The 22,572-nt window shown below is 37.4% G+C and overlaps 2 protein-coding genes, 1 long non-coding RNA gene and 2 pseudogenes across 3 annotated transcripts; 3 read left to right on the plus strand and 2 right to left on the minus strand.

The window, feature by feature from the left end:
• Positions 1-947: 947 nt before the first annotated feature.
• On the plus strand, positions 948-10,365 carry LOC148695283 (IQ domain-containing protein IQM1-like; annotated as a pseudogene).
• Positions 3,378-5,571, plus strand: LOC148695284 (uncharacterized). The gene is made up of 3 exons (XR_015965048.1): positions 3,378-3,498; positions 4,411-4,591; positions 5,384-5,571. It is a non-coding gene; the product is annotated as an uncharacterized LOC148695284 (long non-coding RNA).
• LOC137718130 (IQ domain-containing protein IQM1-like) lies at positions 6,713-9,711 on the minus strand (annotated as a pseudogene).
• A 3,356-nt stretch (positions 10,366-13,721) lies between the features above and the next one.
• LOC137718553 (protein IQ-DOMAIN 6-like) lies at positions 13,722-16,241 on the plus strand. The gene is made up of 5 exons (XM_068458106.2): positions 13,722-14,102; positions 14,200-14,439; positions 14,716-14,943; positions 15,080-15,193; positions 15,314-16,241. The coding sequence occupies exons 1-5, from the start codon at positions 14,037-14,039 to the stop codon at positions 16,007-16,009; spliced, it is 1,344 nt and encodes a 447-aa protein (XP_068314207.2). The 5' UTR covers positions 13,722-14,036; the 3' UTR covers positions 16,010-16,241.
• A 30-nt stretch (positions 16,242-16,271) lies between these two features.
• LOC137718552 (cytochrome P450 711A1-like) lies at positions 16,272-20,407 on the minus strand. Its single transcript, XM_068458105.2, has 5 exons — positions 19,543-20,407; positions 18,149-18,301; positions 17,152-17,944; positions 16,976-17,071; positions 16,272-16,865 (listed from the first exon to the last, which is right to left on the minus strand). The coding sequence occupies exons 1-5, from the start codon at positions 19,749-19,751 to the stop codon at positions 16,536-16,538; spliced, it is 1,581 nt and encodes a 526-aa protein (XP_068314206.2). The 5' UTR covers positions 19,752-20,407; the 3' UTR covers positions 16,272-16,535.
• Between the last annotated feature and the right edge of the window lie 2,165 nt (positions 20,408-22,572).

The raw sequence follows: 22,572 nt of genomic DNA on the forward strand, positions 1-22,572 counted from the left end.
TGGTTGAATGGGCTCCACAGAAACACTTAGGGTGAAATCCATGAGCTTTAAAAAACAAGGAGAGACGATTTAGAAACTAATAGCAGCTCCAATGGCTTTATAAAGTTTAGGAAGTGTTATTGGCATTTCAAAAATCTCATTCTACATTCCTCATAAGTGTATTTTTCTTTCCTAATATAGAAAGTTTGGAGTGTAGAATGAAATTTTTGAAGTGCTAATAACAATTCTCTAAAATTTACATAGAAAGGCCAATAAGCTTCAAAATTTGGGTATCTACAGAATCAAAAATTGAAGCATCTGATTCAATATTTGAGAATTTGCTCGACGGCTCAAAATATTTACTTCATACGGCTATAAGATAAACTGAGAATCACCGTGATGGACACAGAGATTAGGACAAAGACCTATTTGTTCTACCAAGTTTCGGTTTCCAATTTCAATTTAGTTATACAAAATGTGTTATGCTTATGCTACAAGTGTGAATGGAAATTTGTTCTTTGATTATATATAACTAACAAGTGATTTGTTCTGTTAGAACCCTACTCTACATCTTTCACAATTGCACAGAGTGAGAGTAACAGAAGAACAATACAAACAATACAATTTCATTAACTCTCTTTCTTCTCTTACAATGTACTATTTATGCTAATACCCAACTCTAATTGTCACCACAAGATGATGCCATCTGGCATCCCAACATGTTCAAGCTCTAGATTAATGCTATTGTTTAAATAATGCAAATTTTCATCAATTAATGTAGATTATATTACCTACCCAAAAGATGGAATTGATTCAAGAAAGACAGCAGAAGTCATGAGTCAAATTTATTTAATCTCACATTAAGCTTAAGCCCGCCATTGAATATAGGTGCTTTTAACTTCCTTGAAACTCCGTGCGACGAACGTTGATTTTCAAACAACTATGCTTGTAGCCAGTCGGTCTGCTAGCATATATATGGACATAAACGTCTTCTAGATATGTATGTATTGTCTTCAACCTTCGATTGGTTGAGTATTTGAAAGAGATAAAGGAAGAGCTAGGGCCTCTGAAGGTTATTTTGGTTTCGAGCCCTCCAATGGATGGAAATCGTGAAACATTTTCGGTTAGTGAGCTCGATGCTGCAGCAACTAAGCTTCAGAAAGTGTATAAGGGTTACAGGACTAGACGTAACCTTGCAGATGCAGCTGTTGTGGTTGAGGAATTATGGTTTGTGCTTAAAAACCCATGTCATGCTTTGTTACACTTTTGTTCCTTGGTGTACAAGAAATCCCTTGTTTATTGTGTTTGTCGAGTTGTTGCAGGTGGAAGGCCATGGACTTTGCAGCTCTGAAACAAAGCTCAATATCTTTCTTCAACTCAGAGGAAAACGAAACTGCTGTGTCACGGTGGGCACGGTCTAGGACAAGGGCTGCCAAGGTATTTTTTGGTGTGCCACACACGTATATGTGTGTGTGTGTGTATACTGTTACACATATATATGAATCAGATTGCTAATTAAGATGTGTTTTGTGGAGGTTAATTCAAAATTAACTGCATAAGTTTTGTGTGTTCTGTAGATAGGGAAGGGTTTGTGCAAGGACGAGAAGACTCAGATACTAGCTCCTCAGTACTGGCTTGAAGCTGTGAGTCTATATATCTACCTTTAAATTTCTTGATCTTGTTTTGAAGTTTTTGATGCAATAATTTTTCATTGCTCCATCTTTTTATCAGATTGATCCATTGCATCGGTGTGGAGACCATTTTCTGCTGAGAAACATAGGTGTATTGATATTGTCAAAAATGCATTGATAAGTGATAACATGTCACTACCTTATGCTAGAGTTAATGATAAAAGCGCATTATTGTCTATTGCCAATCCGCTCTTTCGCTTTATGGGATTTTCATAAATACTGATTTTTATTTCTTCAACACTTCAATTATTTAGCTTAATTAAATTCCTTGTCTTGCAACTCTTCAGGCTATGTGGCCGGACAATGATCACCATCTCCCAACGGTAGACAATTTCAAAGAATTCATTAGCTTCTTGAAAGATCACAAAGTAGACCTAACCAATGTCAAGGTAATTAACTCGGAATTACATTCAACTCCCTTAATATTACAATGTTTAGTAGTATACGCCCAAAGTTAAACTAAAATAACTCATTCTATAAAACAAGTTTATAGCTCAACTGGTTAAAAACATTTACTCGCGAGCAATTATATTGAATCCGCTCCCCTGATATCGCTCATGGAAACAACCACCAATAGCTAATGTTGGTATTCTATAGATGTGTGCAATAGATCATCGCTATGACTCCATTAGTCCAGCTGATCATCAGCGTGAGAGTGTGGGGCCCCATGCAACCAATGGAGAAGTGCCACCTGTACTTGACTTGTCTAAACATTTGTCTCCAAGTTGAGGAGGAATCTTACATTGGCCCATCTCACTGATGAAAGATGTCGTTTCCCTTAAAAAAAATACTCCGAGACTTGTAAATGGATATTGTTTCCTTGACAAAAAAGCTAGTAGCCGCAAGGAACGCTAAACAAATAATAAAACGTATGTAAATTAGGGTTTAATGTCTTTTTGTTTTATAATTGTTTATAAAATTTGTAACCGATTCTACTGGTGCGAGAAATAAATTATATATACTAAAACCCAGTTTTGAATTAGCGTGGATCTATAGTGTGTGGACGGATTTGCCCTTCAATTGTTACCTGTTTTCATCTTTTTTCCCTACACGGCGCAGTAAATTTACTAATTTGCCTCTTCGGTCCGCGGGTCAGCTGAGCGCTCTTCCTCTGCTTCTCTCGAGTTTTCTTTCTCAGAAAACTAAAACGTTGTTCTCAAGTGTTCTTAGTCACAAACGGAGAAATTCCAAGGTAATCCAGTGTCCCCACCTCAGGTTATCCATCTTCCGTACCATCAATCTCTTCCCCAAGGTTCAGTAATTTGTTTGTGCGCTTGCATTTTCTGATTGCTTTATGAAGAAAGATGAGAAAATTTTAAAACAGGGATTTGTTTTGGAATTAGGATTTTAGTTTGTTTATATAATCTTTGATGCAAAAGTTTGAAAGGGTATGTTTGATTGATTGAAAGGTAGCGAATAGAATGGAAAATTTGGGGTGAGTTTGTTGTGTTTTGGTTTAGTCTTTCGGGCATGTGGTGGGGTTACTTCAAAATTGAAATTGAATGGTAGTTTATTGGTATAAATTACGTTACTCTCAGTAATTTTTCTGTTGTTTTTTACAATGCCTTTTTTTTTGTTGTAGCTCAGCTTCGATAAAGATTGAGGCTTTGAATTGAGAGTAAGCTTAATTATTGTTATGTTTATTCAGTTTGGTGCATTTATGGTCTTTGTGGCTAACGGAACTCCGTCGCCTCTGAATTCGCAGGTGAGGATTGCAAGGTTTTTTTCGTTTCTCTGGTATTTTGATTCATCAAGTTTGCATGTGGCTGAAAATGGTGTTTCAGTTGTGAGGAACAACACATTTACCAAGTATATTCAAGAATGTGTGGTCGGTTGATTCTGATGTTATTTTGTTATCAATTTAATATATATATATATATATATATAACTAGATTTTAATTCTTAAATAAGATGAAGTTTAGAAAAATATCTTATACAAGATTAAAAATTTATTTTAGTGCCAGCAAATGTATTCAATGTTTCTTTTTTTATTTATAATTTTATGAATTTAAATTTTATGAAAATATTATAAATTTTAATTCTCATTATGATAGGCATTATAAGAAAATATTTTTGTAGAGATTTTTCGGTATACTAAGATACTTATGTTTTTGCATATTTTCTTATCTACCACTAATTCATAAAAATATATTTAGGTACGAACATTTTGGTACAATGGGTTAGTATAATATGCTTAGGTACAGACATTTCGGTACACTAGTTTAGTATAATATATTTAGGTACCGACATTTCGGTACACTAGTTTTGTATCATATAGTTAGGTACAGAATTTTGGTACACTTATGTTTTTACATATTTTCTTATATGTCACTAATTCACTATAATATATTTAGGTACGGTTATTTCGGTACACTAATTTAATAAAATATATTATGATATGGATGTTTAGGTACACTAATTGGAGAAAGTTTAATAAAATTGTATAATAATAAATTTAAATTTTAACGTAATAACATTAAATAAGTTATCTATTAAATATAAAAACTTTGACAAAAAAAAAAAAGTCTATTAAATATAAAAAAAAAAATATAATATGAATTTGAATTAAGTACGCATTAAGGGTCTAAAATCAATAATCAATCTAACACCTGATTTTTTTTTTTTTAAATTTTAATCTTCTTGAAGGATTAAAATTCAAAAACGTATATATATATATATTATATTTGATTAAGTATTTGAAAAGAGTTTAATGTATCGATTGTACTTGAATGGCGATCAGGGTTATCAAGGTGAACAGGAATCCCATAATCGATCTCAAGGCCTCATGCGAGGGAATGAAATGAGTCGGAATCAGGGCAGGGAGGAGAGTTGGTGACCACCAATGTTCCATTGAAGCTCTGGAGGCAGAGCACCCAATAGTCGAATTCAACTTCCAAATGAACACGAAGTCGTCTTCTCAGGTCAGCATCTTTGCATTGCAATAGTATACTTTATATATGTGTGTGTGTATATCTGCAAGATTTTTTCTTTCTTTCGCTGTGCTAAATTTTTCAGTAGATCCAATCATCAGGTGTAAAGTCTTGAGTGTGATGTTTTTATTAGTTGTACTGGGATTTTTGGAATTTGATTGGTTAATTGTGTCTAAGAACTTTTGAGGTTTTATTGGGCTTTTAGTTTTTGGTTACTCCTTTTGAGCGATTTAGATTTTTGTTTCCCTTTTGCCAATTTATGATGCTAATTTAATTTTTGTAGAGAACTAAACTTAATTTATAAGTGTCGGACTTGAGTTCCTTTTGCACAATGTGGTTAGATCAGGTTGTATTTACATCTCTGCTTTATTATGAGCTTGCATCTATTGTGCTGCAAATGAACATTAGCATACTACAACCACAAAAATTATGCTTTCGCAATTGATATATAGATCTTTGTACAAAATTCCCATATTGACGGTTCATTGATCTCTTTGTAATGACCATATATTAACCATGTGTTCTAGAGAACTAAACATTGAACCATAAATAGTCAATATATAAGTATTACATAATCAATAAACAATCAATATATACGAGGACACTATCTTATCATGCTTCTTGAAAAATTAGTGTCTAATTTGAAAAACTGAGGATGAATTTTTTCTTTTGAGCAAAGCCCATCTACTAAAATGTTTAGATTTCTCAATTGATTGAAGGAAACATATGGTAGACACTCTATACTCTAGGCCAAATACATTTTTGAATCACTTTTCTCTTCAGGGATGCAATGAAAGATGATGTGAGGACTTGTGATGATGGAGTTGTATAGTTATTTTGTTGCGTATATAGGGATGTGAGATCACAAACTATTGTATTCGGATCAATTTGTTGAAATGTTGATTGATCAGCCAATCTAATGTACATGGAAAAATATGGATGAGCCACTATACATTATTTTGGTTGTAGCATACCAGGGTATGTGAGCCCAAATGCATTTAAGATTTTCTACATTTACACACACATTTATATTTTATGATCTCCAAAAACACTTTGGATGACTTTTAGATTATGTTGTGGATGTAAATAGATTTCAATATATTTCATACATATAACATAGTTTTACAACCTGCGGCATCGTGCGGGCTCAAATGCTAGTCTAAACTATAGTGGAAAGTGACACCTTCATTATTGAGATGATGATTGATGACCATGGCATGCAGCCAAAATTTACAACATAAAATTGCTTTAGGAAACTGTTTGGACCCGATTTTGCACCTTCAGCTCGTTTAATTGAGGCAATTCAATTTTAATATTTTTTTTTCTAAAATATTATGAGAAATGTTATTGTCATTCCAAAAATTTAATTTTGCACTTCTTACTAGTGTATTTTCTTTTCAAATATAGAAAGTTGGGAATGAAAAATGATTATTTTGGAGTGCAAATAACAATCCCAGTATTATTATTGAATTATTGTAGTAATTATCTTGTGAAAATATTTTGATGAACTTGAAGATTCCAGATTGAAATCAAGGATTCACGGATCTGTTAGGGATTTTCCCTGTGGTTGAAGATTACTCTCCCTGCAATTCATGCAAGTGGGGATCTCTAGAGTCCAACTTGAGAAAGACGACGTGAGTTATGGATAATTGGCAACGAGATAGGCCTGCACGTGAACATGGCTGATCAAATCAAAATGGAGACAAAGCTGAGATGATCATCAATTGAATTTGAATTTAATTAAAGTTGGATTCAATTGGAACCTTATTGCCCGTGGTATTGGTTGCATGAAATCCACCTGGGCTTATTCTCAGCGAAGTATTTCAAATTGGATGCTAAATGCATGAGCACGTACTGTTTAAAATACAAGTACGCGTAGAAATATCAATATGCAAACTTGTGAAAATATTTACGGATATATCAAAATATCGATATTGATATTTATTGCTTTCGATAGAAATGATACAAATTTAAAATGAGACTTTAGAGATTGTCGAACATTGAATTGTCTCTCCCCCCCCCTCCTTCTTTCTCTAAATTTTTAGATATTTCCATGATAATATCGACCGTATCAAAGAAATTTTACATACGTACAAGTGAATAATTGTGTGGCTAAGGATGGTGAATACTTGTCGTGCAGAGTTTGTGATAACTATTACAATTACTCATGTGCAACATGATTTCGGCTAAGGATGGTGATGAATATATATGATTATGTCTGGTCGTAGCCCCTTCCGAAACATAGCTTGAGTGCTGAAAAGTTCCTTCTTTTTATGGCCTACATATACAGATCTTGATGTGCTGAGCACAAAAATCCACTTTGACTCTTCAACTGTGTCAACAAGCATTCCACTCTGCGTGTGGGCAAGCTTCCCATTCTCCATAATCACTTCATATGCCTCCCTCTCTTTCTGCAATACAAAATTAAAAAAATTTAAAAAATTAAAAAAATTAAAAAAATTAAAAATTTATTAACGACGGATTTTGTAACGGTAATGTCTATGCTTCTATGAATAATATCAGTACATTTTCTATTGGTATGCTATATGTCCATGTTATCGACAATCTGTCATTCAATAAAGAACAAACGTCATGTTCAAAGAAGAACTGTTGCTTTAAGTATATGAGTACGCAGTTGTAAGTCCTTACTGGTCCAAGATATTGAATGAACTGACGTTGTAAACCAGGACTTCTTGGGCACTTGTCGAGGTTTGTGCATTTGCCATCGCCAACATCCAGCCTTCATGTTGCAGGGGAGGTAAAAAGAAAAGGTTAATATAATATATAGTGTTGGTGGTAAATAGTAAAAAGGTAATATTATATAAAACTGTATCATAGGAAAAGTTTTTCCTCATGAGGCAAACTAACCAGTTACCAATTAGACTACACATCGTGGTAGAAAATGCAAATTGTGTCCGTACCGATGGCGAGGATCAATCTGAGAAAATAATGAAGCAAATCCATCACGGTTAGCTTGAGTGTTATCGCAAAAATGAGTTAGAATTAGATTAGGTCAAATGTTCGATTCTCCTTCAAATGTAACAATTATTAGGATTGAAGTGTGATACCCACCTGCTTGTGCATGAACTGCATGAACAACCGGTTGATTTAAATATTAGTGGGCGGTTTGGTTGGGTTTTGATAGTAAAAGATTTCATACAGTCTGACTAATGACTATGATAAATTTGGATTCTTTGAACAGTGCTGATGAACAAAATTGAATAAGAAGTGGATAGATTGACACGCCCCCATCCCGATGTCGACATCGGGATCGTGGCGTGTCATAGATATACTCACAGCTTCAAGCCAGTGCTGCAGAGCTCAGTTTCTGAGCCTTCTCATCCTTGCACAAACCCTTCCCTACCTACAAACACAAATCAAACATTTTCCGTTAATTTTTATTTCTCCATAAAAACACATTTCATCAGATATCTGATTCATATATCACTAAAATGTGTACCTATTGGCAGCCCTTGTGTCCTAGCCCGTGACCACTGCGATCGGCACTGTCATGTTTCTCAATGTTGTAGAAGGACACCGCGCTTCGTTTCAGAGCTACAAAATCCAAAGTCTGCCACCTTCAAAGGTTAAACAAACAAGAAGGAAAAAAAAAAGATTGATTGAGCACCAAGCTACAAGGTGTAACAAAAAAAAAAAATACAACATAGTATTTTAAGGTAGAGTTGCAAACCACAGTTCCTCAACCAAAGCAGCACAATCTGCAAGGTCTCTTCTAGTCCTGTAACTCTTCTACACCTTCTGAACCTTGGTTGCCGCAGCATCGAGCTCGCTCACCGGCGGCGGAGTAAACAACGCAGCCGATTCAAGAAGCAAAATAGTGGGTTTCTTTATCTGCAATGTCACATGATTATGCCCTTTGAATGATCAGATGCTTCAAGTTTTGGTTGTGTAAATCCCCAATAATTGAAGCTTACACAGTAATGCTAGGGAGACTAAATTTTGTAAACTAAATGATATGGAAGTTGATGATTGGATTTTACTTAAACGTTAATAAGCGTACTTATTTTCTATTGGTGACACATCATTTAGTTTGCAAATTTAATATATAAATTTAGTCTCTCTAGCATTACTCTTGAAGTTTATTGACCTTTCTAACCCTTTTCTCAAGTCTTCTAACTCCCCTTGTTTGGTGCCCATTGAATCGAAAAACTAGTGGTTAACTACGGAAGAGGATCCTCTCCTGAGCATAGGATGAAGATCCTTCTGACCACGAAATATGGGTCGTTCAATTTTAATCCAACGGCTCTAAACAGGAGGTCCCCAAAAAAGTTATAATAATTGCAATCGTTAGATTAAAATTGAACGACTCTGATTTCGTGGTCAGGAGGATCCTCATCCTATGCTCAGGAGAGGATCCTCTTCCGTTAACTACTATCACAGTCCATGCTGATAAGAGTAGAGAAAGAGAGAGTACCATCAGTTTTAATTACTCAAAAATGATTGAACCTGAAACCCAACTGGGAATTGGGAAAAGCACTTAAATTAAAATCATGCATATCCAAAATTACAAGCACAACCCCACTCAAAGGGGAGTAATTTACGCACTCACTTTTCTTTCGCCGTTTCTTTCATGAATTGAACATATATAAGAAAATAAAGAGACAGAAATAAGGGAAGGGATACAAAAGGAGAAATAAGGGAAACGTGAAAATGAAAAACAGGGAAGACGCTCAAGACGAGCCACGGCTGCAGCCGGAAGATTAGTTGCTCAAGATGGGGACATTTAGGGTCGTTTGGTAACTATTTCGTTTATGGGTTCTTTTTAACTAAAAACTTGTTTGGTTAATATTTTCAACCAAAGACTAAAACCTCAAACTCAAAACAGAAAGTTACTTTTTGAGTTTTCAAAATTTAGTTTTCAATTAAAAAAAATAAAATAGTTATAAAACGATCCTTTAATTCTTTTAAAGTACAATTTTTTAGGCAGTGAGCTAAAATCTTCATGTCCTTTAACTTGTTCAAGGTTGTTTGGCCATACAGTGGTCGTTGTCTCCCAACTGTGAGGATAATTTCAAGAGAATTCATATCTTCCTGAAGGAGCACCAAGTAGACAATCAATGTCAAGATAAAATTACTGAACCGATATTCATTTTTTAATATAGAACAAACTGACGATATATATAATAAATTGTAAATGTCTTTGTCGCTAACAAAACATAACAACAATTTTACCTGTATATTCTAAAAAAATATTCATGAACACAAAATAAATGTCATACACAAAGAATTTCCTAAGAAAAATGGCTAATTTGTTGTCTCCTCTTTTTTTGGTGGTACTTTAAAGGTGTGTGCAACGGATGATGACAAAGGATCATTCAAATTTCCTTACGAGGAATCCAGTCCAGAGATTAATGCTGCCAATCTGATGGGCCTAAAATCAACGGTTCCGATGGCTCCACCCACTGATCATCAAATGAGAGTATGGGTCCCAATACAGGCAATGCAGACCGACCAGTATTTGACCTGTCCAGGCGTCTGTCTTGCAAGTGCGCACGTGGGTTTGGGCCACGTATTGGGTGTGTGAGGGACTATCCAGTTAACCTACAACGCAAAGCACTTGAACAAGTCAACCTATCACCAAAGATAGAAGCTCTGCTCCAATCCCTTCCCCTAGACCAAGCCCAAAGATCGGGGTCTCCCATAGACTTGCCTACATGGAACAGCCTAGCCCGACGGTTTTGGTTTGCGCTAATTCGGCCATATGGTTGTATATAATCAATGATACACAAGTTTTCTCGAGTTAGACAACTTGATAGCGTATGCATCGATCTTGTGCACAAGTTGAGTTTAGTCGCATGACATTAAGTTCGACCTTAAACACGTAACTATTGGTCTCGTCTATCAGTTGAATTTGGTTGAGCCTAAAAGGCTTTGACTAGGACTTAAGTAGAAAGTAGTTGATCATATGCTACTATGACATACTAGATCAATATCGCATTTTGAATCCCTATACCAATTCTCCCATGAGCCTAAGTACTGATTTGATATTGAGGTGCTTTTAAAAAAAACAGGTATAAAAAAAAGCTGGGAGCTTTTTTGTGTTTGGTAAACTTTCAACTTCAATTTTTTTTACAGTTTTGGGTGATAACAAAACCAAAAAATAGAAGCATCAAAAGCTAGCTTTGAAAAACTGGCTTTTTTTGCTTCCACTATTTCTGCGCAAACCTAATTTGCAAGAGGCGCCAAGTCCTTCAATGAAACTTTCAAATACCTAAAATGGCCTTAAACAATTAAATAAAGTACACATAATCCCAACTAGAAGACATTGCCGACTTCAATTGGGAGATCGTCCTCATCGACTCCGCCACAACGCCGTTCACTCCCAACTTCAACAATCACCGTTATTGAACTTGGATTCCATACCTTACGGCATCGTTTCTATCTATGTCATTTCACCCATCTCTCGTTCGTCCTCTCTCACTCCCATGCCGACAAAATCGCGCCGAGAAACACCACCATCTTTTCCGGCAATAACTAGACTTGGATTTAGATTCGGTTTTGGCATTGCGAACTTGCCAAAATTTTCCAGATTGCACCGCTTATAGGAGACTGATCTTCGTATTTCTGCAAATTAGGAGACCCCAGATTGCTCAAACAGAGAAAATGAGGAAGAAAAATGTAATGAGACAGGTGAGAGAGATTGAGGAACAACCCATCAAAGATGGCATAGTCACGGCGTTGGCATCTTTGGAATCCATGGAGATGAAAATAAAAAAGAAGAAGATGGAGCATAAAAAATAAAAACTGAGAAAATTGGGGTAGTGGGGGAGACTTCTAGAGAGATTTTTTTGGTTTTTGGAAAAGTCTAGTCGATGCATATGGAGAAAATAAAGGAGGAAGACTCTAGAGAAAGTATTAATAAATAAAATTATTATTCTTTATTTTTTGTCAAATATAAATAAAATTATTCTTATTTTACATTTAATATCATACTCATTTTTGTTATTTGACATAGTCACAGTAGCTTTATATAGAAGCTTACCAAACACCCTTACACTTAAAAGTACTTTTATAATAAAAAAAAGTTTACCAAATACTCAACTGCTTTATTTTACAGCTGTTTATTTTCACAGTACAATAAAAACAGTTTTTTTTTTAAAAACACAGCAATACCAAGTTAGCCCTAAGTTTGTTATTCTTTGCCCTAAGGATGGGATAGCCTACCCTCCTAAACTTTTTATCTGCGGCTGAATTTATCATTATTTGAATCCCAATATCACTAGGATTTTCAATCTTTTTAGTGTTGTTTAGCTAAGGTTTTCTGTCTCAGAAGCTATAAATATACTCACGTACAGACATTTGTTTTAGTATAACTGGAACACAAGCAGATACATCACGTGTCATAATACAAGTGGAGAAACACTAAAAAAAAAAATATACCATAGCTCTACTAAGTTATATGATACATAACGTACAAATTTATAATTTTGGTACCAATAACGTCATGTTGTTACGATGTTTTCCCCTCACACTGTATTTATGAATGATGAGAAAAAAGATTCCTCAGCTCTCTCTTCTCTGAGTTTTATGTGGTAGATATCTGATTTCTCTGAGAAAACAGAGATGACTCACTTTCCCGCTTATTTATTTGGATGAGAAATACAGAAGACAAAGTATTAGGTAGATGACCATATTCATACTTTAACTCCATCTCCATGTATTTATTCCAAAAGCAGAAAAAAAGCAGATTTATTCGAGAAAGAAATAAGGAATTGTCTGAAAAGTTTTAAAACAGAAAAGAAGGAATCCAATGTGGAATTTTCCTTTTGAAGAAAAGAAAGGAGATTTTTTTTTTTTTTTTTTTTTTGAAAAGTTAATGAAAATGATTTGAAAATTTTGTGTTTTAATGAAAATGACAAAATAAATGAGAAAGTGAATAGTATCATAATTGACTTTTTAGTATAAAAATGTGATTTTTCGTTAAAATGAACAGTATCGAAAATTTTTCGTTAAAGTTTTATTTTTTATTTTTTCTCTTTCGGATTAATTTATTCAGAAAATTAAGAAAAAAACCTGGAAATTTGAAATCTTGGTGGGAAGAAGGAAGGAGAGACAAGAGTGTGGAACCTCGATGTCAACGACTGACAAAAACATAAGTGGTCCGGTTGGCATTTGTCTGGTTGGGAAACCTCCAGGTCGAAATCGATTAGTAAAATGGATAACAAAAGAAAAGCACTTTTCTCTAAATAAATGCTTCTTTCTTTCCCAAAAGCACTTCACTGTACCTGCCCAGATTCAAATACAGTTGATGAGATGAACTTTAACGGTAAAGGCGTTTTCTGATATTTAGAAGCGTTATTGGTTATTAGTTATTGGTTATACGCAACACTAACGTTCATTTTTAGTTGAATTTCTTCTCACGAAAAAGTAATACGTGGCTAATTCGAGTGGTGAAAGAGTGTGAGGTGATTAGTTAAAATTAAAATAAATTCATAATTCGATTTTTTATAATAAAATAAAAGTACATGTGACATGTCGTTTCAAGCTTTAAAGTAAGTCATTTCATATGATGTATCAAGCTTCCAATGCATCCGAAACTTACTTGTGACATGCCGTTTATATTTCATAACATTTTAAAAACAGGGCTTCAAACAAAAGTCATCAAATCGAATTATCGTTTATGACGATCTTGTCACATTAAATTCAAAATTTTAAGCAACGGATGAATGTGACAACTCAAACATCTTTTTCTGAAAGCACCCCTAAAGCTTCCAAACATTTCAAATGACTCTATCAAAGCTGGTCTCATCTTTTTAGCAGTAAATCATTAAATCTTCACTTTGATCGTCCATTTTTGGTTCTTGGATTTTGTTGGTGAAAACCACAAAACCAAATATGATTCATCAAAACACGCGGTCACATTCCACGTGGCCAAATCCCATTAGCCACAGGTGGTCCCACAAACACAATTAACCATCTGACTGCGACAGAAGACCATCCAATCCAGGAGGATCTTCTGTCGGTTTGCTTTTCGTACTTTTCTTAACTTTTAATGTACTGACAAAACGGGGTCGTGCCGTCGTGGCCTCCGGTCGTTTTTCCCCAGAAAAAGCAGTGGCCCTAGTGGGGGTTCAATTTCGTAAATTCCTCGCCCCACGGGGGCAAAAGCTGCACCTTCCCCCAAAGAGTCGAGCGCCATTTGCTTCCCAATTTGTCCCTTATTGTTTTGAATTTCAAATATCGAAACGGCTCTGTTTTTTGGGACCAAAAAATAAGCCCTACAAAACAAAGCAAATCACCCACGTCCCAAAAGCTTTGAGTTTCATAAATCCACCCGGAAGTTTCACTAATCCACCCGGTAGTTTCATTAATCCATCAGGAAGTTTCATAAATCCACCTTGAAGTTCCATAAATCCACGCTGCAAACCTCTGTTTTTGCTTGTTTTTCTGCTGAAGCAAATTTTTTTTTGCTCAAATGGGTGCTTCTGGTAAATGGGTCAAGGCTCTGATCGGGATGAAAAAACCCGACAAGGACGACCCGGTAAAGCTTCGATCTTTACCATATTTCCATTTTTTTTTTAATTATTTGTGCTGGGTTTATGAATTTCTGAACTTCTCTGGGTTTGATTTGTTTGAAGGTGAGTGGGAAGAGCAAGAAATGGAAGCTGTGGAGGAGTTCTTCAGGGGATTTAGGGTCTACTTGGAAGGGTTTCAAAGGTAATTACAGGGCGGGATCGGAGGGGTCGGATTCTCCGAGAGGGGCGGATGTTTATAATGCAGCAGTGGCTGCGGTGGTTCGAGCTCCGCCGAAGGATTTCAGGGTTGTGAGGCAAGAATGGGCTGCTATCAGAATCCAAACTGCTTTCCGAGGCTTCTTGGTAGGAAAAAAAATCACTTTCTCTCAATATTTATTTAATTTGTTTTTTAAATGTCTTAATTTGAACAACCTGCTTGTTGATGTAAGAAAGTGCTTTTCTGTTATAATTGTAGCTTTTGATTGGCAGAGCTTTTGAAATAAGCACATAGTTAGTGTTGAAGTTTCTCAATACAGTCTGTTTGATAAAATGCCTAGCTGCCTATTGGGCTTAATTTTTAAGGATTTGGCTGCTATTGATGAAAGTTGAAGCTTTTTGTATGGGGAAAATGATTTGCAGGCGAGAAGGGCTTTGAAGGCCTTGAGAGGAATAGTAAGGCTGCAAGCTCTGGTTCGGGGCCGGCAAGTGAGGAAGCAGGCTGCTGTGACACTGAGGTGCATGCAAGCTCTTGTTCGAGTTCAGGCTCGTGTGAGAGCTCGTCGCGTGCGAATGTCCATGGAGGGACAAGCTGTGCAGAACATGATCAATGAACGTCGCACCCAGGCCGATCTCTTAAAAGAAGCTGAGGTAACTTGAGCTTTAAAGTTCTTTGCTTTCATTTGAATATCGTCACAGAAGAAAATATTCTCGGTTTGAACTTTGAAGCGGCTTTTTCGAACTTATGTTTTTGTAATAAGTATTAAAAATAGACAAATAATTGCAGGAAGGGTGGTGTGATAGCAAGGGAACAATAAATGATGTTAAAGCAAAGATTCAAATGAGGCAAGAAGGAGCATTCAAGAGGGAGAGAGCAATTGCTTATGCACTTGCTCAGAAGGTAATAAAACACGGAAATTGACTTCGTCGGGAACCTCCTTGTAGTTTGTCTGTTAAACTAAGTAACTTTCTCTTCACATTACTGATATAAGCAAGATTGTGTTTCTTTTTGTCTTCTCAGCAATGGAAATCAACCCCAGATTCGAATTCGAATTCTCGTACCAGGTCCTCAGTGTACTCTCTCAGTAAGAACAATGAATTTGACAAGAACAGTTGGGGATGGAGTTGGTTAGAACGTTGGATGTCAGCGAAGCCGTGGGAGACTAGGCTGATGGAAGAGTCACACAATGACTCTTCTGAGATCACACCGCCTCCAAAGAGCTGTGCAGACCCTTTCGTGGGAAAACAACATTCGAAATCTTCAGAACCATGCTCCGTTAAAGTCAGGAAGAACAATGTCACCACTAGGATTTCTGCAAAGCCTCCTCACGTTGGGCAAGCTACTCGCTCATCTTCGAGCCCAAGTTCCGAATTCCGATATGATGAGAGCTCTGCTTCATCTTCACTGTGCACATCCACACCGCCAGTTTCTGGGAACACCGGATTGGCATCAGATAGAACAGATGACGGCTGCAACTATAAGCCGAGTTACATGAACCTGACTGAGTCAACGAAGTTGAAGCAGAAACCACAGAGTTATCTGTCTCAAAGAACTCAAAGGCAATCCATGGACGAGTTTCAATTCCTCAAGAGGTCTGGGGCATTCTCTAATGGGGATTCAAAAAGTAGTGCTGGTTCTGAGTCATTTTCAGCCAACTTCTCCAAGCCGCTCGGCATGCCAACGCGGTTGGATAAGAACTCTATGAAACTGAGGTGAAAGGGGCACCTCGATCATACAATCAGCTGGGTTAAGTTCATTTTGATTGAGAAGATCAACGGCTAGTTGTTCCCTGTTCCCTATTTTTTAGAATGTGTAATTTTAAGTGTGTGCTAGGAATAGAAGAGTTCAGTTTTCATTTGAACATAGTTATTTTATGAATATGTGGAATCGAATATTTACTTAATTCAAATGCGATGGATCATTGAACTCATCGCGGGCTTTCTTGCAATGCATTGGTCTCTAGCAAATTTATATTCAAATTGATGATTTATATCACATAATATACATCGAAGATGGCTAATACATTCTGTATATCTAATGCGATGGATCATTGAACTCATCGCGGGCTTTCTTGCAATGCATTGGTCTCTAGCAAATTTAGATACAAATTGATGATTTATATCACATAATCTACATCGAAGATGGCTAATACATTCTGTATATCTAATCTTTCAGTTGCCTTCTTAAGTGAGTGATAAGTATTATAAGGTCTGATCGGGCGAGTGGAAGAATGATTCTTGCATCATGTCCGCTTTATGACTCGAAGCTTGACGCCATTCTTGAACTTGAAAACAATGCCATATTCAAGCTGCAGAGGTACCTCCATAAATGGAGAGTGCCGGAACACATACTTCCGGTATAAGTGAATCAGTGCAAGCTTTATTTCTTGCACGGCAAATTTCTGACCAATGCAGGTTCGAGGCCCGAGTCCAAACGGTAAAAAGGCATATGGATGCCTTTGTTTCTCTTCTTTGCAACTTGGATCAAACCTCTCTGGCCTGAACTTTTCTGGCTCTGGGAAGTTCTTTTGATCTTTCGCTAAAACTCCGAGGGCTAACCAAACCCAAGTCCCCTGCTCCTCAAAAACAAGACGAATTAATCCAACATATACACAAACCACTTTCAAATCACAGACAAAAAGACATTTCTTCAAAGAGGTCTTTAGAAGAAGCAGAGCAATACCTTCGGTAGAAGATAACCGCCTATTTCAATTTCTTTAGATGTTTCTCTTGCAACTAATGGGGAAACCATGTAAAACCTCATTGCCTCTTTAACAACCTGCATTCGAAAAACCAACATGTAAACCAACTAATGAGGAAGCTTCCTCAAATGCAACATTGAAATTTGAGAAGCCTTGCCTGATCAAGATAAGGAAAGTTGTGTTGGAGATCATTAGCAGTTGGCATCTGATCTGGCTGTCCAAATCCGTCGATCTCTGCCAGCAACTTTTTTTCAACTTCGGGATGTCCAGCAACCAAGTAGACAACTGAAGACAATGTGAATGCTGTGGTGGTCGACCCGGCAAGGAGATGCTCATAAGCAAGTGCACTAATGTAATCCTGTGCGAAAATATTTTTCGAAACCCTCCCCGACTCCCTTGCATTCAGTATAAGTGACAAGAAGTCTTTTGAACCTCGCCCGCTGTCTTTCATTCTCTTTTCCACAACCGCATCAAGCCGGCTAGTCAAATGCCTGTTACTACGTTCGATTTTTCTGTCCATAGTGCCAGGAATTCTCTTCAACATCTGCCAAAACGGCCACTGGAGTATGGGGACAAGTAGTCCTATTATGATCGATAAGGAACCCGAAAAGTCCAGCTTAAGTTGTGCTGTGGAATATATGTGTTGGTTGATGAAGTCCGAGACTTCATTGTCATTGTTGTATTTTCCATCAATCTTTTCCATTGACTTGCCGATGGATTGTGGTTTAGAAAGGCCAAAGTTGACACCAAATGCAGTTTGTCCTATTACATCCGTAGCCAATTGAAGGGAGATGTCGGAAAAGGTAAAATCTTCTTCTACTTCCGCTGTGGAGGCAAGTTTTTGAGTTGCACATTCAACAAATGACTGCATTGTAGGCACAAGATTGGCTAAGTGTGATGGTTGATACATTGACAATATAGTGTTTCGCATCGTAGCCCATCTTGCATCCCTGCAGCATGCTCAAATTCCATCAGATGTTCTTTAATCTTCATTACTATAATCAACATGAAGAGAGATTTGAACTTAAACGTAAAAGAAGTGAACCCAATGTCTTGACTAATTGACCTAATACACGTCTACTATAACTTTAACCATGGTCCGTGGGTAGATGTTCCAATTCATTTTATAACAATATAACATACTAAAAATATACCTGGTTAAAAAGAGACCCTTCTGATGGAGAGGGGAAGCTGCAAGGGGAGATGGAATGCTTCTGTTCTTAATGTCTTTGAATTTCTTTATTCCAACTTCCCTACAAAGCTCTGCATCTGCTACAATTACGAGTGGTTGTCTACCTATATGAAACCTGCCAGGATGTGTTACCAAAAACTTAAGAGATGAGTTACGCGCATACATAAGTGACTTACCTTAGCATATTATAAATCAAGGTAACACATAATTGCAACGTAAGATTTATCACCAGATCTAATTTTTAACTAAGGTCCTTCATTTCAACCATACTGGTATCGTTTTGTATACAGACGGGACGGGACGGAACGGAATGGGACGGGACGGGACGGGACAGGGCAGAACGGAACGGAGCGGGAGCAAAGATGCCCTCGGATGGAAACAAGGAGGAAGAAGAAGGAGACGGAGAGGTTATAATTTTGTGTTCTACGGATGTGGAACGAGTCGTTCCAGGGGAATGAGGTGGAACGAAATTTCACCCAAAACTCATCCCGTGGAACAACTCGTTCCACCCGTTTTAGGCACACCAAACGTGGGACGGAACGCCTTGTCCCATTCTGTTCCGTCCCATCCCACGTTCCAAACGATACCACCTGTGGAACGAGTTGTTCCAGGGGGATGAGGTGGAACGAAAATTCACCCAAAACTCGTCCTGTGGAATAGCTCGTTCCATCCGTTTTAGGCGCACCAAACGTGGGACGGGACGGAACAGAGTGGGACAAGGCGTTCCGTCCCACGTTTGGTGCGCCTAAAACGGATGGAACGAGCTGTTCCACGGGACGAGTTTTGAGTGAATTTTCGTTCCACCACACCCCCTGGAACGACTCGTTTCACATCCGTGGAACACAAAATTATAACTTCTCCGTCTCCTTCTTCTTCCTCCTTGTTTCCATCCGAGGGCATCTTTGTTCCCGCTCCGTTCCGTTCCGTCCTGTCCCGTCCCGTCCCATTCCGTTCCATCACATCCCGTCTGCATACCAAACGATACCAAAAGGCACACAAAAAAGGAAGCAAAAAAATAACTTTTGCACAATCTACCGTCCAGATGAAAAGATGCCACAAACAGTTGGTAAGCTTATAATTTAGAAAACAGTGGATCAAATGTAGCATGACCTATATGGGACTAATTTGAAGTCTCGTTTCTTTTTAACAAAACGATATTATATTATAAACTACTCTATTAATTTATGAATAGTGGGGATTTGAACTTGAGTACAAGGGATCTGACATACTGTCCTGGACAACTGACCTAATCCTGTATGCAATCTCGCACTTGTTGTCAAATTTCTTTGGAAAAAATTCGGGGAAAAACAGACAAATTATGCATAATCAAACATATACACGCATAACGCTACTAACCTGAAAATAGGGCCATACTCTTTGGCAAGAACCGAGAATACATCAGGACCATACTTTGCCATCAAGGGAATGTGTCCTACCAGAGGGATAGTAGGTGGGCCAGGTAGCCTTCTCATTCCCCAGTAGGGCCAGTACAAATACCCCAAAACTCCTCCCAGTATTGCCAACACCATGAAGATGGTAAACAACAGTTCAATGCTTCCTATCATTCTCTCAGTCTCTTGAATCTAATTCTTCAAGGGAGCTGAGCTCAGGTTGGTTTAATATATAGACTGGTGATGGAATATTCGGGGGGTCCCACTACTAACCTGAAGCAACTGCTACGCCGTTAATAGTTGATCCTTATCGCAATCAAGATGATTGTTTTTCTGTCGTGCCTTACAAATTATTACATTCCTGAAAACTGAGAACCAATAGTGGAAGAGATTCCGTACCTCTCTTCGCAATGCCACGGGCGACGTTGAGATTCCTCTCTGGTTCGTTTTCACAGAACTAGCAATATTTGTATATTCTCTGCATACAGATCGTTGCTGTCATGTCATCAAAACTTTCATAGTGGATGGTGATCTCAAAAGTTCCAAGTCCCCAACTTTCAAATAAGTTCGTTCATTTGAATATCTTTCACCCAATCATCGATGGAAGACTTGAAGAAATCTATAAGTGCACCCATGACTTTCCAAAGATCCCCATACGCAAGGTAAGCGACAGCAGAAATTCATATGGTCACCCACAGGGCCACATGTACCCTACTCTACCGAAAGCACTAGAGGCTCCTCCACTGACAGAAGCAGCCATCCTTCTATTGCCTCCCACCCAAAGTTTGAGGTTGAAGAGCCGAAAAAGTCTGAAGCATCCCCACCCAGAATGACACTGAGAATTGAAACATGGAAAGTCGTATAATTTTAGAAAGAAAATTTGGAAGGAAAGAAGTCTGTTTGCGAGCTCTTCGGTCTTGTTGGCTGACTAACTAGTGGTACGTTCGTTGGTTTTCACTGAATCATTGCCCGCGGTGAGCTGCCGCACACAATTGTCTTTTTTCGTGAAGGAGGCAGATTGTCTCCTCCTGTTTGGGTACCCTTTCCATCCCCTCTTATTTTGTGCGGTTAAGGTTAAGCCACGTTAATATTTTATACAGATATTTTTTATAGAGATAATAAGACAAAAAACAATAGGAATATAAAATGTTGACGTGGCTTAACCGTGGCTGCACAAATAAGAGAGAATGGGAAGGGCACCCAAACAGGAGGGCAGACAATGGTGAAAGCCTACTCTCCAATCTAAGCCTGAAACTATTTTCTGACATTAAGAACATTGCCATGTATTTTTTTTATGCTTTTTTCTTGTATTATTAAGTGACACACCCTAACCCGAAATGTCCACTTGAACTCCGAATTGAGTTGTGTTGGCCGACACATGGAGGGTGACGAAACCATAAAGTGTAGTGTAGTGAGGAAAAGGATGTGAATAATTTTAAACCTAAAAGTGCCCAAACTAAAGAGTGCGCGGGTGAGCAGGATTGAACCCAATTCACACGTGATATCAGAGCATAAGATAGTATAGAAAATAGAATGAGGGTTATACCACTGAAGATAACCATCTCCTGATATTTGCCAAAATCCTCGTTTATAAGTAAGCACAGCTACTAAACCTGGAGGGGCAAAAAACAAAGTTGAGTGGGTCAGCAAAACAACGTTTTTAAGAAAACCTTTATTTTCGAACATAGTAACCCTTCGCTGTAAAATAAGTATAATTTCCTTAAAACATACTACGTAAGTATGTAAACAACAATTCAATAACAATATAACCAGAAATATGCCAAGTCATGATATATCAATGCCACGGTAATATAATTATGTGATAATCAAGTATAACTAAGTGCTCATCCATCTAAGCTGACACATGAGTTCGAACAGATAATCTCTGACACGAACATGACTGGGTGTAATCAATACGCTCTAATACTACGATTACATGAAGGCTCGTGCAGAAGCACGTCACATTCGAGTCACAATTACCTAATACAAATTGTACGATGGGACTAACACCTAACTTGAATCCAAGGCGAGCGAACGGTGTGATGTGAACATACACGTGAAGGAATGGTCCTGGCCCTGGGAAGAGTACAACACCGGTGCAGCAAGATGAACATGTATAGATATGTATGAATGTCATAATAGTAATATCTCAACCATATAGCAGCATTTATCACATTTAATATAACAATAACGATACTTGGCAATATAAGCGTAAAATGAAGTAAATACTGTTGGAAGTATGCCCACAAAGCCACTCATTTGATGTAATAGCTTTTTGGAATACTTATTGTGTTAAACTTTTATATGTTTAATAGAGGGCAAAGCTTATTGTTAATCACTATTTATAGTATCTTGTGTTTAAGCAATAAGGGAATCCAAGGAATGTATTTGATCTAAGAGACAAGTGATTTAAGTTAGTTAAATTAACGAGACCTTTCTCTTATGTTCATTCCTAAAACGTTCCTAGCCATAGGATTGCCAATTGGGCATTGACAATCCGCTAAGGTTAGTATGTGTTATGTCGACTCAAGCGTGAGTATGAACTAGTCTCAAGTCATTTGGTGTTGGACACTAAGGCAAACACATAGGTGCTCGAAAGAGTAATCGAGTACACTGAACAACGATCAAACGAGAGTTCGAACATACATGTCATGTGAGAACTCAATAGTTGCAATATGCAAAGTAGTCCTTTGACCTGAGGCATCATTGATGTCTAATGGTTAGGCCCTTGATCTTTGATTATGTCAACGGCATTCCATTGGAGTGTCCACGGCATTGTTGGGGTCAAGCTATCTAGTCATGTAGGCATATGAATGCACAACAAGGGATCTCTAACCTTCCATGGTGGAAGGAGAATACTCTAAGATATGATTCGAGAGTCTTTGGCCAAAGCATATGAATATGACTAAGGAAGGTTGTTCCAAATCTTATTCAATTGAATCATATAGAGAAATATCACATTGGATAGTAGACATGAAACAAACTATCACTTAAA

Source organism: Pyrus communis, chromosome 8 (assembly GCF_041283825.1).
Source record: "Pyrus communis isolate YQ-2024b chromosome 8, ASM4128382v1, whole genome shotgun sequence".
In the NCBI taxonomy this organism is placed as follows: domain Eukaryota; kingdom Viridiplantae; phylum Streptophyta; class Magnoliopsida; order Rosales; family Rosaceae; genus Pyrus; species Pyrus communis.